Source organism: Saccostrea echinata, unplaced genomic scaffold (assembly GCF_033153115.1).
Source record: "Saccostrea echinata isolate AGI-Se365-2 ecotype Australia unplaced genomic scaffold, CSIRO_AGI_Sech_v1 ptg000030l, whole genome shotgun sequence".
Classification (NCBI taxonomy): domain Eukaryota; kingdom Metazoa; phylum Mollusca; class Bivalvia; order Ostreida; family Ostreidae; genus Saccostrea; species Saccostrea echinata.
Genome location: NW_026889779.1, coordinates 33,116,299 through 33,140,364, shown reverse-complemented (window position 1 = coordinate 33,140,364; position 24,066 = coordinate 33,116,299). Strand labels below are relative to the sequence as shown.

At 32.3% G+C, this 24,066-nt stretch overlaps 2 protein-coding genes across 2 annotated transcripts in view; one reads left to right on the top strand and one right to left on the bottom strand.

Moving 5' to 3' along the window:
• Positions 1-9,909, top strand: part of LOC133196739 (atrial natriuretic peptide receptor 1-like) — a 30,632-nt gene extending 20,723 nt beyond the window's left edge. Inside the window, exons 15-20 of the mRNA XM_061332599.1 lie at positions 2,719-2,859; positions 5,211-5,403; positions 5,654-5,843; positions 8,759-8,842; positions 9,071-9,162; positions 9,270-9,909. Of these exons, the coding sequence (XP_061188583.1) occupies positions 2,719-2,859; positions 5,211-5,403; positions 5,654-5,843; positions 8,759-8,842; positions 9,071-9,162; positions 9,270-9,455 (886 nt within the window). The 3' untranslated portion in view covers positions 9,456-9,909. The remainder of the gene's footprint in view (positions 1-2,718; positions 2,860-5,210; positions 5,404-5,653; positions 5,844-8,758; positions 8,843-9,070; positions 9,163-9,269) is intronic.
• A 6,544-nt stretch (positions 9,910-16,453) lies between these two features.
• On the bottom strand, positions 16,454-19,569 carry LOC133197053 (uncharacterized). Its single transcript, XM_061332893.1, has 4 exons — positions 19,566-19,569; positions 18,583-18,753; positions 16,734-16,832; positions 16,454-16,584 (listed from the first exon to the last, which is right to left on the bottom strand). The coding sequence occupies exons 1-4, from the start codon at positions 19,567-19,569 to the stop codon at positions 16,454-16,456; spliced, it is 405 nt and encodes a 134-aa protein (XP_061188877.1).
• Positions 19,570-24,066: the final 4,497 nt, after the last annotated feature.

The following is a 24,066-nucleotide window of genomic DNA, read 5'->3' as shown; positions in this document are numbered from 1 at the left end:
TAATTTGAGGAATCTTGATCAATTCATTTTAGAGAGCTTTAATAAGTTACACTTCTGAATTTACACAGAGGGCTAAAATGGTACATGCACTGGTCGAAGTGGGAGTAAAAAAAAAGAGATTTGTTGTTACATTCATTGTTAATGAAATTAATTCTTCTTAACTTTTCAAGTGTTGTTACTTAAGGTGTATAAAGCAATAAAATACTTTGAAAAGACCTGCTACATGCTTTAGTTGTCTGTATTGCAGAATTTGTTTTACATTCCATTCGACATCATTCATACCTACTTTGAACTGGAATGTTTTTTCGGTGAATTATGAATTTTTATGTTTAGTTGCTAAGGGGATTGCATATTGCCATGGCTTAATTATTAGGAGATTGCATGTTGCCATGACAACCACTGATAGAACATTTTATATTCTTTCCGCTCTCTCAACATATACAATCATCAACACATTAACTGAATATTCATTTCCATCACAAACAATATCATCCCAAAGTCAAATCTATCTTACAGGAGGCATACTGCACATTGGTTGTCATGTACTGGTAATAGTTGCCATGGGTTGATTAAGTATACCAAAAATAAACTTTAATAAGACCAACATTTCATTGTCAATTTTGCTCAACGACATTTTTCTGACTTAATTTGAATAAATATTAATAATATTACATGAATACATGTCAAAATTAACTTTCTTTGCCCGTTGCTATGGAGAACCTGTTGTTGCTATGGAGATAAATAATTATACAATATTCAATAATTTGCTAGGAAGTCCAAATTTAATACTACTATTTTAAGATGTTTTTCGTTTTTGTAGATAACAATTCATTTGATTTTTCCGTAAACTTTTTACATTGTTTCTCATTTTATGTATCAAAATGCCCATATTTGTTGCTAGGCAACAGATTTGATTTTCAAAAAGGCCCATGGATTTGACTTCAAATTCTAAAAGAGAAATTCATCTGCTTTTATGTGAAATACACGCAACAGCTGTATTAATCTGGCCTTTTTTTAAATTTGGCCTTGAATATTGCCAAAATCACGAAAAATGCTGAATCAGCAGAAATTGCAAAACATATGTACCTTCCAATGGCTAGCAAAGAACTAACTTAAGACCTAAATTCTTTCATTGCATTATTAAAACACTTTAAATGTGTATCTTTATTACACCAGTAATTGAGAATAATTTTCATGGTATTAAAATTTTATTTTAAGCCTTAAAGATAGGTGAATTTTTGTCCATCAACATGGAAAAAATTGCCGGTTGCTAAGGAAATTTCTTTGGCCGGGTTTCCATGGTAACCATGACTCAAAACATTTTTCATTTTACATACATTGTTCATAGTTCAAACAAATCTATGTGTGGAAAATCATCAAATTCTGAGAACCCTCATATATCACCCTTTGTCTGATTTTTATGTGGACTGGTACTAAGAATCAGAAATTATTGTTGCCAATCATGTAATGCTTATTTTTATTTTAAAAGATTAAATCTTTTTCTTTTTACATAAAAACTTGAAACAACAAAAGGTCTACCAGATGGTAATATCAAACTGAGATAAACGGTTAAACTAAATAGATATTGGGTAACCCGAATTTCCTCTATTTTTCTTCATTTTTTAGGGAATATTAGTTATTTTTATATACTTTGTATATTTAAAATTATATTATTTTTACATATGGTAAAGTAGTAATGTAAAGATACGAAATGATACAAAAACCAAAAGTTTTGACCGTTTAATAAGAGAGAAAAACATTTTTTACTGAATTTTTACTCGAATCTGCTCTCAGAATCCTTAGCTTTCCAAGGCTATAATATTGCCATTTGTCTAGAAAATCATATTTATTTGATATATTTCAAAACCTTAGTCCATTTTTACTAATTTCCGTTACTTTTAAAACTTCCTTAAGCCTTTGATTGTTTAAAAATGCCTTTTAAATTCCTTATTCTATAGTAATTTTGAGAAGCAGAAAAGGAGATACATGTATTTTCATACGCCGCCCTCCCGCCAAAAATATAGTCCCTGCTAGATTTCAAAGTCAGTTTACAATTACTATTTCAAATTGAACTATTATGAAAAAGAAAGAAGAATATTATCTTTAAAATCTTTAACATCTAAATATAAAAGACAAGTAAGCAAATATACTTTGAGTATTTCATTTAGTCAGAAACCAGACAATAATCCCTCCTTAATTAATATGTATCTGATTTAGAGCTCTTAGAATAAAAATTCGATTATTTATTACATTGTTATGTACATGTCTTAATAAATTGTTTTGCCAAAAAAAAAAAAGAAAAAAAAAAGGAGAGACGTTAATACCTAATGCTAGTAGAGTGAAATAGAGATTTTTTTTTAATTTGCCCCTTTTGATATACATGTATACATGTAATTTATATTTTGATGAAATAAGATGAATTATGGGGTTTCTTGAATTAAAATGGCCTCGGTATGGTTACAAATATATGTAGATGACTATAAAGATAAATGACTTGTTGTAATTGCACTGGTCATGTATATATTAACATTCATCAATTTGTAAGCTACAACATTTCCTTTTTCATTAGAAGCATTTCTCATTGATGATTATAAATGTTACAGGCATCGATTGTTATTCTGTAAACACATCTTTTTAAGTCAGCCGTTAAGAGTTATCCTGTAAACAAACTCCTCAAGCATGACCTGTAATTGTACATGATTTCTAATTGTTTCCTAGGAGCGTGAGTATTATAGACTCCATGATAACGATGCTAGAAAAGTATGCCAATAATCTAGAAGATCTAGTGGAGGAGAGGACAGTAGCACTCAACGAGGAGAAGGATAAGACAGACCGTCTATTGTATAGGATGTTACCCAGGTAAAGTAGACTCATTAAAGACAGACTGTCTGTCTACTGTATAGGATATTACCTAAATAGGGTAAGACTAAAGACTGACCGTATATTGTATAGGATGTTACCAGGTAAGGTAGACTCATTAAAGACAGTCTACTGTATAGGATGTTACCCAGGTAAGGAAGACTCAAGACTGACCGTATACTGTATAGGATGTTACCCAGGTAAGGTAGACTAATAAAGAGAGACCGTCTACTGTATAGGAGGTTACCCAGGTAAGGTAGACTAATAAAGAAAGACCGTCTACTGTATAGGAGGTTACCCAGGTAAGGTAGACTAATAAAGAGAGACCGTCTACTGTATAGGAGGTTACCCAGGTAAGGTAGACTAATAAAGAGAGACCATCAACTGTATAAGAGGTTACCCAGGTAAGGTAGATTAATAAAGAGAGACCGTCTACTGTATAGGAGGTTACCCAGGTAAGGTAGACTAATAAAGAGAGACCGTCTAATGTATTATTAGTTACATAGTTTTTTAGTGACAGGGTACGGGATGATACCTGGTTAGTAAATTCCATACCTGGCGAGGCGAAGCCGAGCCAGGTATGGAATTTACTAACCAGGTATCATCCCGTACCCTGTCACTAAAAAACTATGTAACGAATTTACCCCACCGATAAAATATTTATGCATTGTCTGTGGTTTGTAAAATTGTTTTTCTCACTATATATATGTTTCATCACTCATACAATGCCTATTATGACGTCACGTTGTGTGAAGTAATGTTGTTTTGCAAGTGTTTCGTGCTGTAATAACGTACTGACAGTTTTGAAGACTTTCAGTACAGGGAGAAAAAGGTTCCATCTTCGTTACTTACATTAGTTAAATGTAACATTGTTAACAGACACTCGGCAAATCGCGTAAACTCGAGTTGTTCGAACGTTACAAAAGAACGATAACTCCGTATCTACCATGTATTGATTTTCAAGCGACTAGGTATAAGTAATACACCCCCTTCACATGACAGACTTCAACCAATCGTAAGCCAGGATTTCATCGAAAAATCAACAGAGGTGGGGTAAAGGAGGTTACCCAGGTAAGGTAGACTAATAAAGAGAGACCGTCTATTGTATAGGAGGTTACCCAGGTAAGGAAGAATAATAGAGACCGTCTACTGTATAGGATGTTACCCAGGTAAGGAAGAATAATAGAGACCGTCTACTGTTACCCAGATAAGGTAGACTAATAAAGAGAGACCGTCTACTGTTACCCAGATAAGGTAGACTAATAAAGAGAGACCGTCTACTGTTACCCAGATAAGGTAGACTAATAAAGAGAGACCGTCTACTGTTACCCAGGTAAGGTAGACTAATACAGAGAGACCGTCTACCGTTACCCAGATAAGGTAGACTAATACAGAGAGACCATCTACTGTTACCCAGATAAGGTGGACTAATACAGAGAGACCGTCTACTGTTACCCAGATAAGGTAGACTAAGGACAGACAGTCTACTCTATAGGATGTTACCCAGGTAAGGTAGAATGAAAACATACTGTCTACTCTATAGGATGTTACTCAAGTAAAGTAGAATGAAAACATACTGTCTACTGTATAGGTTGCTTCACAGGCAAGGTGGACTTTCTGTCTAGGTCTACTGTATACATGTAGTATGGTACCCAAGTATGGTAGACTAAGAATAGACAATCTTCAGTAAAGGATGTCACCCAGGTAAGGTATACTTAAAAACTGTCATTGTATTGGATGTCACCCAGGTAAGGTATACTTAAAAAACTGTCATTGTATTGGATGTTATCCAGGTAGGGTAGACTAAAGACAGACCGTCTACTGTATAGGATGTCACCCAGGTAAGATAGACAACTTATCTGCCCGTCCATTTTTTAGGTTGTTACCAAGTTAATATAGGCTACTTGTCTAAACGTCTACTGTATATGCTGTTACCAAAATTATATAGACTAATTGAATGAGAGTAAGATAGATTTAAAAGGCACCATATTTTATAGGATGTTTTACCCAAGTAAGACACATCTCCTAAAGACGCTCAATCTATTATATAGAATGTTACCCAGTAAATCTAAAGACCGACTGTTCACTGTAAAGGATGTTACCATTAGTTCGGAATTTCATGCTTCGTAAGAAGTTTATAACTTGTGAATTGAAATACTTAATTTGCTTTAAATTAAATTTTGACTATGAAAAGTTTGATAATATTCTTATTTTGGACTGATAAGATTTTAAATCTTTTCAGTCCAGTATTCTGATTTTGACTTGAGCGTAATATGTCTCGTGATCCTATTGCATGAGCTATCGATCCTAAGTACTACAGTTCTTTTTCAATCTTATTTTGGTTTATTTAGGCTTGTGGCTGATAAACTAAAGAGAGGTGAATTTGTTGTCCCAGAGGAGTTTGAGGCTGTTACCGTATTCTTTTCAGACATCGTAGGGTTTACCACTATTGCTGCTAAGATCACGCCGCTTGATGTCGTGGATTTCCTTAACGAAATTTATACGTTATTTGACGATATAATTTCCACATATGATGTTTATAAGGTAAAGATTTCAATGCAGATTTTCCCATCCATTTGTAATACAAGAAGCTTAGTATCACACATAATTTTTAAAACAAAAAGTGAAAAAAGAGATTGAAGGAACAAAAACGAGTCATTATTTATGAAAGGTGGATAAAAAATTATTATGAGTATAACCATGTTATTTCAACCTCAAACAATTTTCAGACAAAAAGGGAGATAAATCTACTTTTATTCAGGGTCATAATGTGTTTCATAATTACTATGGACAGGTGGAAACGATTGGTGACGCCTATATGGTGGTCAGTGGGCTGCCGGAACGGAATGGGAATGCTCACAGTAGCGAGATAGCTAACATGTCACTGGCCATATTGGAACAACTCAAACAATTCACGTTAAAGGCTATCCCTGAACAAAAAGTAACGGTTAGGATAGGTCTACACACAGGACCAGTCTGTGCAGGTGAGGGCATAGAATAAGTGATTTTTGCGGAGTATTGAAGAACAATCTTCCACGGAAGTATCATTTTAAACTGAAGATTTGAAACCTTATTAAACTTATAGATTGACAAGCATGAAATATGTATCTACATTAAAATAGAGGGACAAAGGGAGGGTCTTTTCCCATTTCTCTCTCCCTCTGCTCTCTCTGAGAGAGAGAGAGAGAGGTAGAGGTGTTTTTTTCAATTACAATCTTTGGAAAGAATTGTATATGGAACTGTTTCTGTCAGAAAAAAAAATTAAATTTGAAGTATATTTTTTGAAAAGAGATTTTAATTAACTTCGAGCCTCTTTTAAGAAGCATTTGAATTTGATTAAAGTTCTCAAATGTATATCCTGGTAAGCGAATTCCATTTTAGACTCTCATAAGAGTTATTGCCCACAGTTTATTTTTGTTGAATTGTTTTAGAATCTTTACAAAATATTTACATTTAACTGAATATTTGTATTTTGTCATGGTGATAAACATTTACAAATCATGCGCTAAATATTCTAGTCTTAAATGCAATTAAATATCAATGTATTAACATCATGCCTATATGTGCCTATGTTTTGTTATAAAAGACAATGTTGCATATATTTAGACGCAGCTTTACCTTCTGAAAAAAAAAAATCCAGGGATTGGTACTCTTTTAGTTAGATTCGGAGGACGTTACTATTCATCGTTATTCTTCAAAAGGGAGTGATTTGTCACTACCATGTGTCGCTAAACAGTGATTTTCATCTGTTTAATTTCTTCACATTAGTAATAATTGAATAACAGGTGCTGGCAAACGATGTCCCATATTTCCCAATTTCTTTTTAAAGGCAATAAGATATGATCTTAATTTGTTGTTTGTTTTTTTTTTTTATATTTGTTTAACGTCCCTTTGAGAATTTTTCACTCATATTGAGACGGCACCACTTGCAGGTGGAGGGATGCGAATTTATGGACCAGTACTCGGCACTTAGAGATCTTTTTCGTGCCAGCATATACTGAGACACGGGACCTCGGTTTAAACGGTCTCATCCAAAGGACCGGTCTCCGCATCACACGGTGGATTCAAACACGCGACTCAACTCATAACTCAATGACTTTAAAGCAAACGCTCAAATCACTGTGTCAAGGGGGCAAAAATTTGCTGTTCGATAGTCGATAAATATATAATTTCTTTTAGGTGTTGTTGGACAAACAATACCCCTTTTGTGTTTTTTTTTTTAAATTTACAACATTTATGTTTCACTCTCGGTATTGGACAAACGATACCCCGGTATTGTCTTTTTTATATTAGTTAATATTTATCGTCTAGGAGTTTTAGCAATTGATACCGCAATACTATTCATTTAATGTAATATTTGACTTTCATTTGTTGTTATACAATGGTGTTGAACAGCTACTGTGTTTGTCTTTTCAACGTCATCCATGTTTGACTTTCTGTTGCTTTAAGACATACGATATCTTTTTATATAGGTTTTAATTTGATTTATGTCTTACAGGTGTTTTTGGTCAGAGGATCCCTCAGATACTGTTTGTTTTTATCAACAACATTTATGTTTGACATTTAGGTGTTGTTGGACAGACGATGTCTCAATACTGTTTTTATTCACGTCATTTATTTTTGACATTTAGGTGTTGTTGGGCAGACGATGCCCTGGTAATATTTGTTTTTTGTTTATGACATTTATGTTTGACTATTAGGTGTTTTTGGACAGACTATGCCCCGGTACGGTTTTTATTCACGTCATTTTTGTTTGACTTTAAGGTGTTGTTGGACAAACAGTGCCCCGATACCGTTTTTATTCACGTCATTTTGTTTGACTTTTAGGTGTTGTTGGACAGATCTTGACTTCGTCCCGGTGCTGTTTTATTCACGTCATTTATATTTGCGTTTTAGGAGTTGATGGTCAGACGATGCCTCAATGCTGTTTTTATTCAAGTCATTTATATTTGCAATTAAGGACATTGGCAAGTCAAGGTTTTCCGGAGAAAAAAGGTTTAATACATGGGTTTTTTCACGTATAAAATAGTGATTGAGAGTAATCTCCCGTGTAGAATTCTCTAAGCGGTGAAAACCAATAAAGCGTATGTTTACAGAAGTAAACAAAAGCACGTGTACTTTCTTCAACAGGTAGAATCATCTATACAACAAGAAAGAAAAGAAGTAATGGCTTTGTTGTACATTGTATTCAGGGACAAAGAGCCAACAGGTCGTCATTTACCATAGTTATGTTCAGTATGCTGGGAAGGGCAAAGATGTGACATATGCTAAAATGTAGGTCGACCATGCCGACTGAGAACAGTTCTTAGGTGGTATGAAGGAATCAGCATTTAGTAACTACGAATAAAAGTTAAAAATAAATACATGCCAATATTTTTATGACGACAACCGTGTTACAATCAATTCAGTCAATTACATGATAAAAAACAATCAACCAGTCTCCTGACCAATTTTAGCTTTTAAGGGACGCAACTCAAAAATGATGATCAGTGCCGGTATGTCCGTGTCTTGTTTCTATATATATATTTTTAGCCAAAATATCTAGAAATCATAGGAAATGAAGATACAATAATGAAGATTATACAAAAACTGCATGAAATAAATGGGTTTTGAAAAAATATTATGGTGAAAAATTATGTAGGTCCCTTTTATCAACATTTTACATAGGAAATGCATTAAGAAGTGTAAAAACACTAATTTGACAAAATCTAAAAAAGAATGTTGGATTGGTAGGTAAAATGATCCAGAATATAGCCTGTTTAGTACATTTAAACCTACTCAAAAGTTCTTGAAAAATTCTATACAATAACCAGGAACCTTGCCAATGTCCTTAAGGTGCTGTTGGTCAGATGATGGCTCAATACTGTTTTTATTCATGTCATTTATGTTTGGCCTTTAGGTGTTGTTGGACAGACGATGCCGCGGTACTGTCTCTTTGGAGACACAGTGAATACAGCATCAAGGATGGAGTCTAATGGAGAAGGTGATATCGATACTAGAAGTTTTAAAATGGATATCCCATTAAAATGGATTACCTTTCTTTCTATTCTAAAATCTCAGAAGTTTTCTGATAACCAAAAGGAGTTCAAAAATTTAATCATTTAGATTGGGTTTTATAAATAACCCAATCAATTGGTCTTTTTGGAAAAAAATATTTTCAAATGCATAAAATTGTTTTAGCTTTGAAACTCAATACATTTTTTCTACTCAGGTGGAAAGATTCATATCACAGAAAACACAAAGACTGCGTTGCACAATCTTGGAGGTTATGAGATGTTAGACAGAGGAAATATAAAAATAAAAGTATGGTTATTGAAGTCTATCACATTACAAAGATATGCTTGTATTTACTTTTGTTGAGCCTAGTTGAAAATGATCGTATCACATAGTACTATGTCTCTGCATTTCAGGGAAAAGGAGAAATGTTCACGTATTGGTTGTTAGATAAAACAAAGGTTTTACCTCCTATATTCTCCCCGAGTAACTCAGAAAAGAAACAAATGTGCAGTTTTACAAGACAGCAAATGTCTCTTAGATGTGGAGTAGATGTAACAGACGGATTTCCCGGCGAGGAATGGACGGAAGTCTACTACTGACCTGAGAATTACAAAGAACAACCTACAGAACTTTACATATTTAAAACGTCAGGCACCGGACAATTAAACTAAGATGAGCTTAATTACTTATGATCTCAGTTTAACCTTCCACTATAAATTAAAAAAAAAGTTAAGAAATGGATAAAAATGAAACTGAGATAAAATGTAGGCTCAATAAAAATAAATCAAGGCCTGAAAGCCAGATTACCTGAATGCAAAGATATATATTTTGTTGAAAAATAATTAAAAACTGGTTATGCGTATTCTAAAGCTTATTGCGTCAATTTCGCAAAGAAACTTCAAACAAGGATGCTTTCGTTACAAGAAATGTCACACTATAACGGAACTATGAAATTTTGTGGTATAATAAATTGGTAGATGACTGAGCAAATAAAACTGATGGATTACAGATTAGTAATCCAACATACTGAGTATTGTCAATCATACATTTTCGTAATTTAACAGCGATTTAAAACTAAATATACATTCGAAACACATTAAAAATGTCTGTCTTCTTTAATAGACATCTGAAATTTGAGAAATCATATATGACATGTCCAACGTTTTTATAGAAATGTTTACAAACTTTTAGACAATATTTTATTATAACTTTATTTTCCTTGGTATTCCTCCATTTGACTTGATGCCAGTTGAACTTTTGGAGTGGATCTTAGTAATAATTAAGGACCACCAAACTTTGTTATATTTTTAATCATTATTAAAGATCAAACTTAATTAGATTATAAGGTTTCCTCGTGTAATTATAGCTCGATAAAAAATTGACTAAACGATAAAAAGCTGTTAAAATAAACATCGTATTAGGGAGATATAAATATTGCCGTGATGCTAATGTTCTACTTAAATTACTTATAGAATGGATATTTTCCCCGTTGAGATATTTCCTCTTAAATTTAATGTGCTTCCTCTGCCAATTTATTGCAAAATTGATAAAGATCTTAATGAGACTGATTGTATCTTGTTTAATGTCCCATTGGAGAATGTTTCACTATATGGAGACGTCACCGTATGTCGGTCAAATTTAGACCTATACTCGGCACTCAGCGTAGTTGAGTAGTTAGGGATCTTTATCGTGCCAACTCACACCTTCACATGGGTCGCGGTTTTTAAGGTCTCATCCGAAAGGTCCGTAACTTTCACTTGTAATGCCTGGCGCTTGACGAAGGAACAGTCACTACTATGTTTACGTCTTTGGTTTGGCGCGGCGTGGCAAACGAGAATCGAACCCGGGCCTCCCGATCACGAAGCAAGCCCCCTACCACTAGGTAACCGAGACCGGTCTGTGGATGAAATAAAAACAGGATTTAAAAAAAAACAAACAAAAAAAAACAAGAGCTCTGCAAGGATCTCTTTGGAATTAGAAATATATCTAGAATGTTAATTATATAAGGATCACTTCGAAATAAAAGAAACTCATTATATTTTCGGTGACAAGCAGTCAATGACGCTTATAAAATTTGAATTTCACAAGAATACGTACTAGCATAAAAACGAGTTGTTATATAAATTTCCTAACGCATTATACTTTCACTTTCAATAATTAATGACTCAATTATGAGAAACTAGCAGCGCACGTATTGTCTGTTTGTTGTTTTTTTAAAGCCCATTCGAGAATTTTTCACTCATATTGAGACGCCACCACTTGCCGATGGAGGGCTGCAAATTTAGACTTGTATTTTGCATTTATGACCTTTGAGCAGTGATGGATCTTTTTTGTGCCAGTACCTACTGTGACACGGACCTCGGATTATACCGTTTCATCCGAAGGACCGGTTTCCACTTCCTCCAGTGGGATTTGAAACTCAACTACTTACTCCCCGACTTTTGAGCAAACTTTCTAACCACTGCGCTATGTGGACGACTAGCAGCGTATATAAACTTAATTCACAATTTCATAAGAATATTTACCGACTACAAAATCTCAAAAAAAAAAAAAAAAATTGCAACGCACCCAAAAGTGATAGGATATACCAGTTTTCGATCAATCTATCTCTTGTGGTGCAAAGACTTCTTGATGTAAGTCTTAAAATAAATACTGTGTTGAGAAGGTCAATTCCAATATATGCATGCATTTTCAATATGTTAACTTAAATTCAGTATGAAAATAAGCATTAATTGCATAACATATTACTCTGCATATATAGTAAGGAAGTTAGTAAATAAAAAACGAATCATCGTAGGAGGAAAGAATGCAGCATAAAACAAAATATATTTGGCATAATGAATCATGTCCAAAAAATTTACTTTATTAAGTATATGATACACATATTCATAAATGCGAAATAAACGTTGGTGTCTTATTTTTCCTGAATTGAAGGCAATTTAAGGAGATAAGAGTTAGTATTCTTTTTATTATACTGATCATGTCTTTAGTATTTTTCTATTTATCTGTGTTCTTATACACATTCATAATTATACACTTGTTTGTTTAAAACTTGATGCCCACTCTACTGTTTCTTGAACTGTCCAATTTTCCTGACCGCCTCTTTTATAGGTATATGTATAAATCTGTGTTTTAGGATCCTCTACAAAATCGCCGTTGCGTTTCTTTAGAATTCTTCTCACCTGGTATTTGGTACAGCTTCAATTTTCAAATATAAATGAATAAATAAATAAAAATGATGTCCAGTAAAACAGAATCAAGAAGAAAATAAGAAAATTAATTTAATTTATTGAAGCACCTTAGCTTTCGATGCAATACTTACCACATTATACAAATGAAGATAATTATGGCATACAAAAACAGAACTCCTCCAAGAAGAATGATTTCACAGACATGTTTCCTGAGACATAGATTGGGTATGGGGAATTCTATATAAGTTTCAAAGAAGAAAAATTAATGAACAAAAGCAAAATAACTCAAAATGAATTAGATTTAAAAAAAAAAACTTGGGTAAAGAGTCGTTTTCTTGTATGCGATTTTGAATTTTAAAATAACATCAAGTATAGACTGTAGATAAGGCTTACATTATTTAAAACTACCATGTTTGAATACAGAAATACATCTGAATTTTATTTTTTTTTTTTTAAATTGATAAAATATGAGATATTTGCAGAAACCGAATGATTTATTGACAATTCAAGATCCCCCCCCCCCCCCCCCTCGCAATTATAAAAAAAATCTATGTTATCTTTTTCTCAGGACTCAGCAATATTTTTATTAGCTTTATGTTCATAATATAGATAAGTTGACTAACGTTGCCAGGTTAAAAGTAGACATTTTCTAAGATTTTGTTACAATGCCATAAAAGGTATAAAGTTGCTTCTTTGAATACCAAGTAAAATCTACAATTTCTTTACATTTTGGAAACTAATCGTTTATGCCATTTCATTTCAAAATCGGTCAAAAATTTTAATAATTCCATGCAACAATTTCTCTTTTATTTATTCTTAACAAAATATAAATACATCGTTTGGCTATGACATCCTAAAATGAAAATTGGCATAAAAATATTGAAATTGATGCAAGAAAAAAAATCTATGAAAGTTTCCAAGAAAAAGTAGAGCACAAAACAATATAGATCTAATATACACCCACATCATACACAATTTCATGAAATGTGAATATAAAGAACAGTAATCATGCTCAAAAGTTCTTCAAAAACAATAAAAGTTGAGAGCAGAGTAAATACGGACCTCTGAAAACAGAGATGGGATCAAGTACCAAGCATCTGTAAGCAAACCCAGTCGACCGGTCACATCCGAGTGTTCCTGTCTTGATTTTGAAAAATGACGAATCGTACACAAGAATGGCCTAACAATTTATGAAAGACGTCTGTCAACCTTCGACCTGACGTTAGATTGTATTTGCAAACAATGTAAGTGTATCGACCGTAGAATCTGTGAAATGGTTGACGTTAAACGAGATTATAAATATTCCTGTATCATCAACTTATTTGTCAGTAACCTGCTCATTTTAGAAATTGTTCATACGCGGGAAGTGCTCTTTCGTATCGCATCAACTGGGAAACATAAACCCATTATGCAGGAGATATTTACATGGCTACATACGAGAATAAAGGAATTTAACGATAGAAAGCTGTAAAATTTGACTTTCCTGCACTAATTTATCTAAAGACAGGAACGTCTAAAGGACATAAATCCGTTTTGTGATTTTTAATTTTGCGTATATATATATATATATATATATATATATATATATATATATATATATATATATATATATATATATATATATATATATATATATATATATATATATATATATAATTATTTCTGGTTTTGAGGTAAATACGATGATTTAGACACCTGAGGAGTATAATATTCACCGATCCCGATAATTGTTTTAATATATGATTGAATGATTAATTGACACAAACTCATTCAACAATCTATGCCATCTTTTACATTGACTGGAGTACTAGCCAAACATAATGAGAGAAACGGGGTTAAAATAAACAATTGGGATTGTATTAATTAGGTTTTTAACTCCATTTTAGGTGCAATGGAGAGAAAATATATGTCAGGATATAGGATCGAATTTGAAAATACAAAAGCCCATTGAGCTCATTTTCGTAGGTAAAAAAAAAATTCGCGAACAAACGCGTAACTTTCGCCAATAAACGCGAATATTTCGTGTTATAATGCGAAACTTTCCCTGTAAAACAGAGACATTTGCATAAGTCTATGTACAGTCTGTTTTACTTTTTAATGATCTAGCTTATTCATTACAATGAAAAACGAAAGACTATTTTGAACTTGGATTATCACGAGCTGAAATTTTATGTTTTCTCGCCATTGAATGTGTCTCTCCTCTTTCTAAATCTTTTTTGCCGTCACATTTTGTCTTTCTCAATGCTGTTCAATACAAGTGTTGAAGCGTATAGTAGAGGAGCGAAAATACAAGTCTAATTTTAATTAGATTGAACACTATCTATAGAATTTGAAATAAAAGATCTCAGAAAATTGACAACAATGAGGTAAATTTGTATATTTCACGGAACAGGTGTGTCACATCACATGAGTAACTAACGTGAAAATTGGATGACAAATATTTGTATCAAATATTCCATCTCCGATAGACTCACTGTAGAAATACAACATTGTATTTTAAGGTTGCACCATTTGATCATACTATTACTTACGAAAACATTGACAATTTATTCAAAGAAAGCAACGAGTGGAGATCTTCCTGAGAAAAAAAATTAATCTACAGAATTTCTTGGATTCAACAAGTGAAAAACAAGAAAATCTTTAAAGGAATATTCATTTAATTAATTAGTAGGGTTTTGAGTTTAAATGCAAAATCAACACTAATCGATCTATTTCTCGCATCAATTCTCTTTTACATCTTCTGAAGAAATGTCATTTATAAATTTATAGAAGTCCCCCTCTGCATTCATGTTTTTTATCTGTCAGTCAAGATCACAGGTTCCTGAGTAACATGACTATATATGTATAATTTCGCGTTATAACGCGAAATTTACGCGTTTATTCGCGAAAGTTTCGCGTTATAACGCGAAAAATATATTATTTTTTTTTACCTACGAAAATGAGCTCAATGGGCTTTCGTATGAAAAGGGGTGGGGACATTATAATAAAAAATTGACAAGTTACCTAAAAACTGTTTGACTAGCCCCCCCCCCCCCCCCCCAAGAAAAAGAAGAATTGTCCCAATTCAAAATTTAATTGATTGGAAGTTCAGGTCCATAAACGGGTGGAGGGGAATTTCTTGAACCTTTTTATCTTTAAATTTGAAATTAAATTTAACGTTTACCTTCTCAAAAAAGATGATAAGTGGGACAATCCTCCATACAGCACCCATTACCCCCATCCCCACTCCTCACCCAAGACTCTATGTGCCTTAATGTTATGTTCATATGAGTGGAACTCAGGTGCAAGTGAAATAACTTTCCAAATCTATTTGTATCAATATAGAATTTCCCAATTTATTTTTAGTTTAATGTGAGAAAATAATGTATTGAATGTTTCAGATGGATGTTAACATCGTGCATTAGGCGATTAAGGGGCAATATGAACACCAACTATCCTTCTGTATTCAGTAACTCAGAAGTGAAAAAAAAAAGAATTAGATTACACGACCAGTTTGTACAAGTCCCAGCTGACAAAGCAGGTAACAACATTGTCTTTGTTTGTAAGGCTCATTATTTAAATTGTATTTTAGAGATTAAAAGATTGATTGATTGTGTGTTGTTTTACGTCCCGTTTGAGAATTTTTTACCCATATAGAGACGTCTGTATTTTAGAGGAACTGGGATTTAATTCTGGTAATTAACCTAACAACCAAACTTTATGATGGACATGATGAAGTTAACTTTTTCAGTCGTAAACTTCGTCGATCGTCTACTTATGAAGCAATATACCCTGATCATCTTCATATCGGGTGTATGTCTCTCAGTTGGATCGAACTATGGACAAACAAGTTGATTAAACAAGAATATCAACGGTCTCATTTAGAGTCAACATTTTGCAAGTTCTATGGTTGATGCAATGACATTGTCAGCAAATACAACCTACGATTAAGTCAAATGCTGACTGACATTTTTCATACTATAATTGTAAGGCCATTATTTGCACACTGAATTGTCTATGGATTTTCCTTTTTCCCCCGATCATGACAAGAAGCACACGTTGGTTGTGACCGGTCGGCAGGGGATGTTCACTCCTCCATGGCACCTGATTGCACCTTTGATATTTTGGTATCCGTGTTTGCTCTGCACCTGATTTGTACTGTTTAAAAGAAATCTTGATCTTGAATACAGTTCGTTATCTCCATATTTCAAAAAAGGACATTGTGTCACGACAAAAATTCCTCGCAACCACATTTTACAAAAATCACCTATATATACATGTACCAGGATATGTAGCCATTTAGCACGCTAATGCTTAAGCATAATATGAATACAAAAGACATAATTAAACTTAATTTGTTGAAGAAAGCTCTATTATACCTCCCTTTTGTGTGTTTTAAATCACGTTTGTTTTTTCTATTGATCGCATCATTGTCTCAAGGATAAAAAATACGGACCTGTTTTTATAAGTTTCTTTTGATCCTTCATTTCGGGTATACAGGAAAAACCATCAGGATTCTCTTGAAAACATGCTTTCACTGCATAATGATCGTAAGTTTCTAAAGGAATATTGAATATTGGATATATATCTTAAACAAAATCAAACATTTCTTACTATGATCTTATATGATATTACTGTGAGCCCGCATGTGTAAATCTTCCGAACTAAAGTTTTTAAAGCTTTTGTTCAAAACTACGAAATATTTACCATTGACACACTGGACTCCTTGACTTTCACTGCAATTTCTAAATACAAATTTTTTGTCATCGGCATTATACATCATGCACTCATCTGGATTTGGATAATCTGACAAAAATATAATTATTACTTATGATGTTTTTGAAAATATAAATTTTTAAGATACGAAAACAACTTGAAGGCAAGAAAATTTTATTGCTAGATCGGAGTTTTCGGAATTTGGTCAAACATTGTTAGCAAGATTACTCTCTAATCGAAATATAATAGATAATTAAGGGTGATGCTGTTCAAAATCCAATAAAAAGATAATAATATCAAAATTGGGCTAATATGGACGCTCTGGAAACACCAAAAGGGGGAGGAGTACGCTTCCTCTAATTAATTAAAAAAAATCTCGGGTCGAAAAATATGTTTTGCTATTGTTCTAAAAATAGCAAAATATTTGAATTTATTTATCTGACGAAGAAAAAAATATAGCATCTCAGGTAGGCAATATTATATTTCCCTTGTATGGTAATGTTTGTTATTTTATACACAATAATAATTTGCTAGTTTTTTACGATTCTTTTCAATCATGTCAAACTTAATGAAAAAGGATTGAATTATTTTTTCTGGCTTTAATATAATTGTATGTCTAGAAATTTATATTTATATACAGGGTGTTTCATAATATATGCCACACATCTAAATGGGCATAATCTGAATATCAAGCATGATACCAAAAATACCAAAATACCATATACAATCATATTAAGCTAAAATTATGATATTGCAAAATATTGGGAAAATTATAATTTCATGAAGTACACTGATAATCAGTGATGTCATGATTTCAGTTGTTCTCAAAATGGAGTAAAACTAGAAATTCAAAAAGTTGAATTTGTAAACTTTTATTATAAGCACGATATCCTAAATATTCTATAGGGTGTGATGACGAAAAGTATCCAGATCAGAAAACCCTGTCTAGTTTTTATTTATTAAGGTAAATTAAAAAGTTTGAACAAAATGTAATGTAAAGATGGAAGACAGTTAAATCATGCCCCCCCCCCCCCCCACACACACACCAAATGAGAACATCGTCAAATTGAAGTCAATCATTGAGAAAACCTTAAGAAAGTCAGTTAGATCTGAGTTTAGGGAAATGGATTGGGACAATGTAAGTGTATCAAGTGTATTTAGAAATTTTTAATTTGAATTGAGTGTCTGCATACAAGATTTCAGCATTGCAGCATATAAAGCCAACTGACATTCAGAGTCGTTTAAGTTTGCAAAATTGATTGAAAGAGAGCGAAAGAAGTGGACGTCAGCACATACCGGTAGTTCTGAAATGACACATTTATTTAAGTGCATCTTTAAATAAGAAAATAAATATGCACTTTGGGGGTTCTAAAAATCTAGATATAAACAAGAAAACTGTCAAGTATCCTGTGAAACGTACGAAGCAGCGGTCAGAAATCTGAATACGAGTCTCTTGAGGTATTTAGGACAATGGTAAGGAAAACAAGTGGAGTATAACATTTTAGGAAATGGTTGCCATAGAAACTGAAATGGAGAATGTTGGATACTTTTGACTTAAAATAATAATTTTGAATATCTGCTGATTAAAATGATACATAAAATGTATATGTAGCTTTTGTTGAATTTTTTATTTCTGCCTTTAGATGTGTGACATATATTGTGAAACACCCTGTACAATATAAATATAAATTCATATGAAGTTAACCCGTTGTTAATCCAAACTAGCTAACTTTATTTGCACCTTTTTCATTTATACTTATCTGCAGTTTTCAGTATAATATATATAACTAGTTTGTGATAATAGGTGTAAGGTTTTAAAAAAAAAAAATTAAAGAAATACCTTCAAAGCTCTCATCATAAAGTGTATACTGTTTTCCAGGAATCATCCTTTGACGTCCTGTTTCTAAGGTTGATCTATTCTTGGTAAACACAATATCATCCTCACACAGCGTGCAGTTTTTTGGCTCACAGTTGTTTTTACCTCCAAAAGATTTCACGTAAACATTGCCATCTTCAATTCATATAGTTCAAATACTTACTACAAAATGAAAATTTTAGATTTATTTGCTGAATTTTGTTTTGTTTTTGTTTGACGATTTTTTTAAATACTGACAAACAAGGCATTAATATAATCTTGATTTAATGCTAAAATATATCTTATACTTATATTTTCATCTAAGAGAGACAGTCAAAAGAGTCTAATGATTGACGTTATGAATATCGGAATTAAATAAAAAGTGCTAAGCTCTTTATTAGTCTCCTACCGGTGAAACCGGAGGGGAATATAGATTTCCTCTGAGTCTGTTCGTCTGTCTGTCTCTCTGTCTGTCCGTCCGTAATCTGTCTGTCTCTCAGTCTGTCCCACTTGATTTCCCGCACTTTTTTCCCAAAAGCTTGCAGATATTGAACTGAATTTTGCTATGTGAGTGTATCTTGATGGATATAGATCAAGTTTGCATTTCGTTCCGCTTCATTGATTTTTGATGGAATTATGGCCTTTTCAATTTTAAAGGGTTTTTCACAATTTTCTTCTGAAGGCTTTCAGATATTTGGCTGATTTTTGGTATGTGACTTCACCTTGATTAGTTATAGATCAAGTTTGCATTTCGTCCCGCTTCATTGATTTTTGACGGAATTATGACATTTTCAATTCTTAACGGGAACCAGATTACACATGCCGGTAGGGGACTAGTATTGCTAATGCAATACTCTCAGAAAGCTTGTTTTTAATGTAATTAAAATAAGGACAGGAATATTTAGACCGTTTATCTATCGAAATATGTTCAACCAAAAAATATCTTTACTGTTTATCCCTGTACAAACCCATCATTAAAACAGCAAACAATGTTTGACTATTCAGGAAAAAATGGCTTTACAGTTGTCACAACCCCATATTTATCATTGCATAATAAGGAAAGAAACACAACTGGAAACGAGGTATACGAAAAACTTATTTCAATATGGACGCTCAAATATTTTAAATGCTTTGGCAAAGTATATTTTTCTAGCCTTTAAAAGAAGAGACACTTTTTATGAAGTCTCAAGAAGATTGATATAGACTACTTGTACAATACAAAAATTGTAAGGATAAAAATGTTATATTTTGTTTTATTCTTAAACCCGACTATGCAAATACTTGTGACTTAAAATACATTCTTCTTTGGGCCGGTGGCCTTCAATAGATATATTGATTGATTGATATTATAAATATCTTAAATATTTCACAATCAGGAAATTACAAAACTTTTTTGTCGTCTAGTGGTTTGAAAGATTTTCTTTTTTTGGTGCCACGCTCAGATCCATTGACAAACAAAATGCCAAGATACTTCAATTATCTACAACTTCCTCGACTGCAACTTACACAGCTTAAGCTTACCTTAAAATACCAAGGCCATGTTGATTTTTATTCACACACACACACACACACACACACACAGCAATATATTTTGCACATTGAGGTTTATATGGCAATTATGTAGATACACTATATACAATGTAAAGGAAGAATAAAGTTAAAACATTTTTAACATAAGATTTGAAGATAATGAACAGAGTCCGTGCTCGAAAGTTCATTGGAATAATATAGATTTGGAACAGAGCAAACACGGACCTCTAAAATCATCAGGGGGATCAAGTGTCATGGAGGAGTAAGCATCCCCTATCGACCTGTCACAACTGCCATGTACTAATTGTCATGATCGAGCAAACAGGAAAATCCGTAGACAATTAAACATGAAAATAAGGGCCCAATAATTTGCATGAAGTACATCAGTCAACATTCGATTCAACGATATATTGTATTTACAAACAAGGTCAATGCATAGACCACACGATTAAATTTTGTGAAATTTTGATTTCAAACGAGACTACTGATATCCTTGTATCATCAATTTTTTTTTTTGTCAATAGCTTGCCTCGTTTAAGAAATTTTACGTAAGAAGAGCATGCTCTTGAATATTGAAAAACTGGGAATCATAAACCCCACATGCAGATGATAAGTGTAAATTGCTATACAAAATTACATGTATCTCACAATCTTCGTAAAATAAATGAAAGAACTCGAAACTTAGAATTAAGTATCGTTTTAATTGATATTGATGTAGCGTATGCTTGAAGCTGAAATAATGTTTATTATAGTATGAGAAACAAACATTTTAATTCAATCTAGCAGGCTTACAAATGATTTTGTCTTACATTTTAGTTCCGTTATTTCCTCTTCAGTTCTCCTCGACTGTATGATTATGGACCCACCTGTGACAATATTATATTCATATTACATACAAAATGCTTAAGACATTTTTAAATCCAAATATACCTCATAGATAAATATACACACCAGTAGAAAGTTGGAATCTAACACAATAGACCCAAGTGTCCTTCTGTAACAAAAGAGCATCTCCGAGAGTTGCCGGGCGTCTACAGCTCTCTTCGTTAATGCAGGATTCTACACCTTCTCTCCAGTTATGGTTAGATATAGATGATGAAGCTCGAGGTATCAAGCATAAAAATCCTGTCAAACAAATTCTGATCATAACTAAAACTTTCTCAGTTTTCTCAGTATCAAATAATCTGTTCATTTTAAAGGTGACACAGTCTTAAATATGTCAAATGAATACAAGTACATCTTTCACAACAGTATAATTTAAGCAAAATTATGCATTCTTGTAACCATAAGGTAAACTACCTCAAAAATGAAAAATATCATAATTACCACATTGTTTGTTTACTTTGTTGAATCCCAAAACTTTAAATAGCACTCACCAAATATTATCAATATCATTGTAAGCTCTATAGCCCTGAAACAAATATTCACATTTATGGGGAAAAAAGACCGATTCAAAGAGTATACAGGATATGACAAAGATGTCCCAGGAAATTGTAGCATCCCTGTACCACATTGTACCAACTGCTTCCTAGTATGTACATTTTTTTTTATCTATTTGTGCCAACACGTGGGTAACATTAACAGATATTTTTTCTACATTTACATGTTTTACAAGTATTGTCATACGGAAACAGAAATAGAGTATTCTTACATGTTTTTTTTTCAACAATATACTTGATATATTTCTAAACACTCACTATATTTTATCCTCATATTTACAACTTCTATTTAAAAAAATAATGTTGAAAAACAATTCTATTTTTGATTATTTTTTTGTCAGGCGCTAAGATTAAGTAAAGTTTTCTGAATTTGAAATAATAGATTGTAAAACGGAATTAAATAATTGATATATAACAAGCCTTCCTGTCATTTTAATGGAATATTTCAAACAAGGAAGGATGTAAATTGTCATTCATATTGCTATCATAATTACTATGGTTATGGTTATGCTTGAGATACGATCGCCATTGATGGGTGTAAACTGTGTTGCAAATAGAATAGTAATACACATGTATATGCAGCCTGCATATGACTTTATTTTACTTTTTTGTCAGTTCGTTATTGGTGCCTTCCTTTAAGTTCGTCTTTAAAAAAAGAATATACATAACCATATAAAATGTCATGTTTTTTAATCAAGGAAGTATTGTTAAATAAGCTTTATATATTTCAAAATTCAGTCGGGGTAGTTCATAGAACGTTCAGACCATATCCTTCCTTGAATATTTTTGTGTGATATAATAAAGATATAATAAAGATAATTTTTGTAGAGTCTCATGGAGTGTGTGGGGAAAAAAACTAAAATCTACTCAAAGAAAGGATATAGTCATATTTGTATGCAATCATTTTCAATTACTGCAGAATAAAGTTAGTTTGATTCGTGACTTGTGGTGAAGGGTTGGGCAACAGCTCTACAGAGGAATATATAGGGAAAACTTTAAAAATCTTTTCACGTACAAAGGTGTGATTTGGCATATCAATATCCAATCATCCACATGTAGTGCAGTTTTATACTTACTAAAAATTAATGGCTATTTGGTAGGGTATAGCAGCAATAGGAGATAAAAATTTCACGGGAAATAGAAAACATAGAGAAAAGTGAGTAAAATTACTAATCTTATTACTTTTACACAATCCGGAAAAAATGAACAAACATAAAACTGTACGATTACTAGAGGAAAAAACTCATTAGAGAAAAATATATAGGCTTTCAGTGTCATATTCATGTCTTCATTATTTTTTGTGTTTTATTTATTTAAAAAAATGTGAAAATAATGAATATTAATCTATCTTAAAATAATCAACAAACAATAAAATTCTGTGGAGAGGGCATAAAACAGATTTTCCAGAGGTGGGATCAGGTGCCTAGGAGGAGTAAGCATCCCCCGTCGACCCGTCACAACCGCTGTGAGCCTTATGTATTTATCAGGGAGACGGAATATTCTGTAGTCAAATTTAATATAAAAAAGTAAGGCTTGACAATTTGTATGAAACGTGCAAAAAAAGTTTTTCACTCTTATTATAGAAGCTTCCCAAGTGGGCTACGGTCTATACATACTCAGAAATAGGTTGTATATTTATCATAATCAAAAGTATAATTCAAAAACAAACTCCTCAAAATACATTAAACTATTTTAAATTTTTCTAAAGATACTGTATATTGGAATGAATATTTCAAACTTATTCGGTAATTTCCACGGACAAAGCGTATCAGATATTTTTTGATTGACTATTTTGAAACCTTGGGCTACGGACTAAATGCATATAGTACTTTTAAGTTAATGAGAAACCATGAAAAATAGTTGTTGTATTATAAAATATTTGTTAAAATTTTTATATTGGAGTTCACTTGTGTTAAATGAATTTATACAAAATCCTGTGAAATTTAAAAAAAAAAAATAAAATGAAATAAAAGCTTCATTTCTCAATACATGTATATTTTTTCAATAGACACAAAATTTATTTTTAAAAAATTTAAAAAGTTTTTTGTGTGGAAAGCAACGTTCCGCTCCCGGATTAATAAAAAATACTGTTGATTGCCCAAAATAGAGGTGTTGAATGGTTTCGTCCCTAGTACCCACATAAAATTCATGCTTCTTAGATGCTAAATTAAAGCTCCTTCTTGGTCTTCAAATGGTCTTAAAATTTATTTTGATATCAAAACACCAATAAAATGTAATTTTGACATGTATTATTTTGTTCTGACAATTTATATTTTAACAACATATTCAAAATTGCTGGTCTTCATTGTTTTACATTAAATAAAATTTGAAACAATGATACATTATTTCTAAATTAATTATCAGAAGAACAGCCGATCGGATTTATACACAATGGGATTCAATTCCTCAGTTATATAATTGTGAAGTAATATTGAAGTGGTTTTTTTTTTTAAAATAAATTAATAAAAACAAGCATAATATGCATTCAAAAAATACCAAT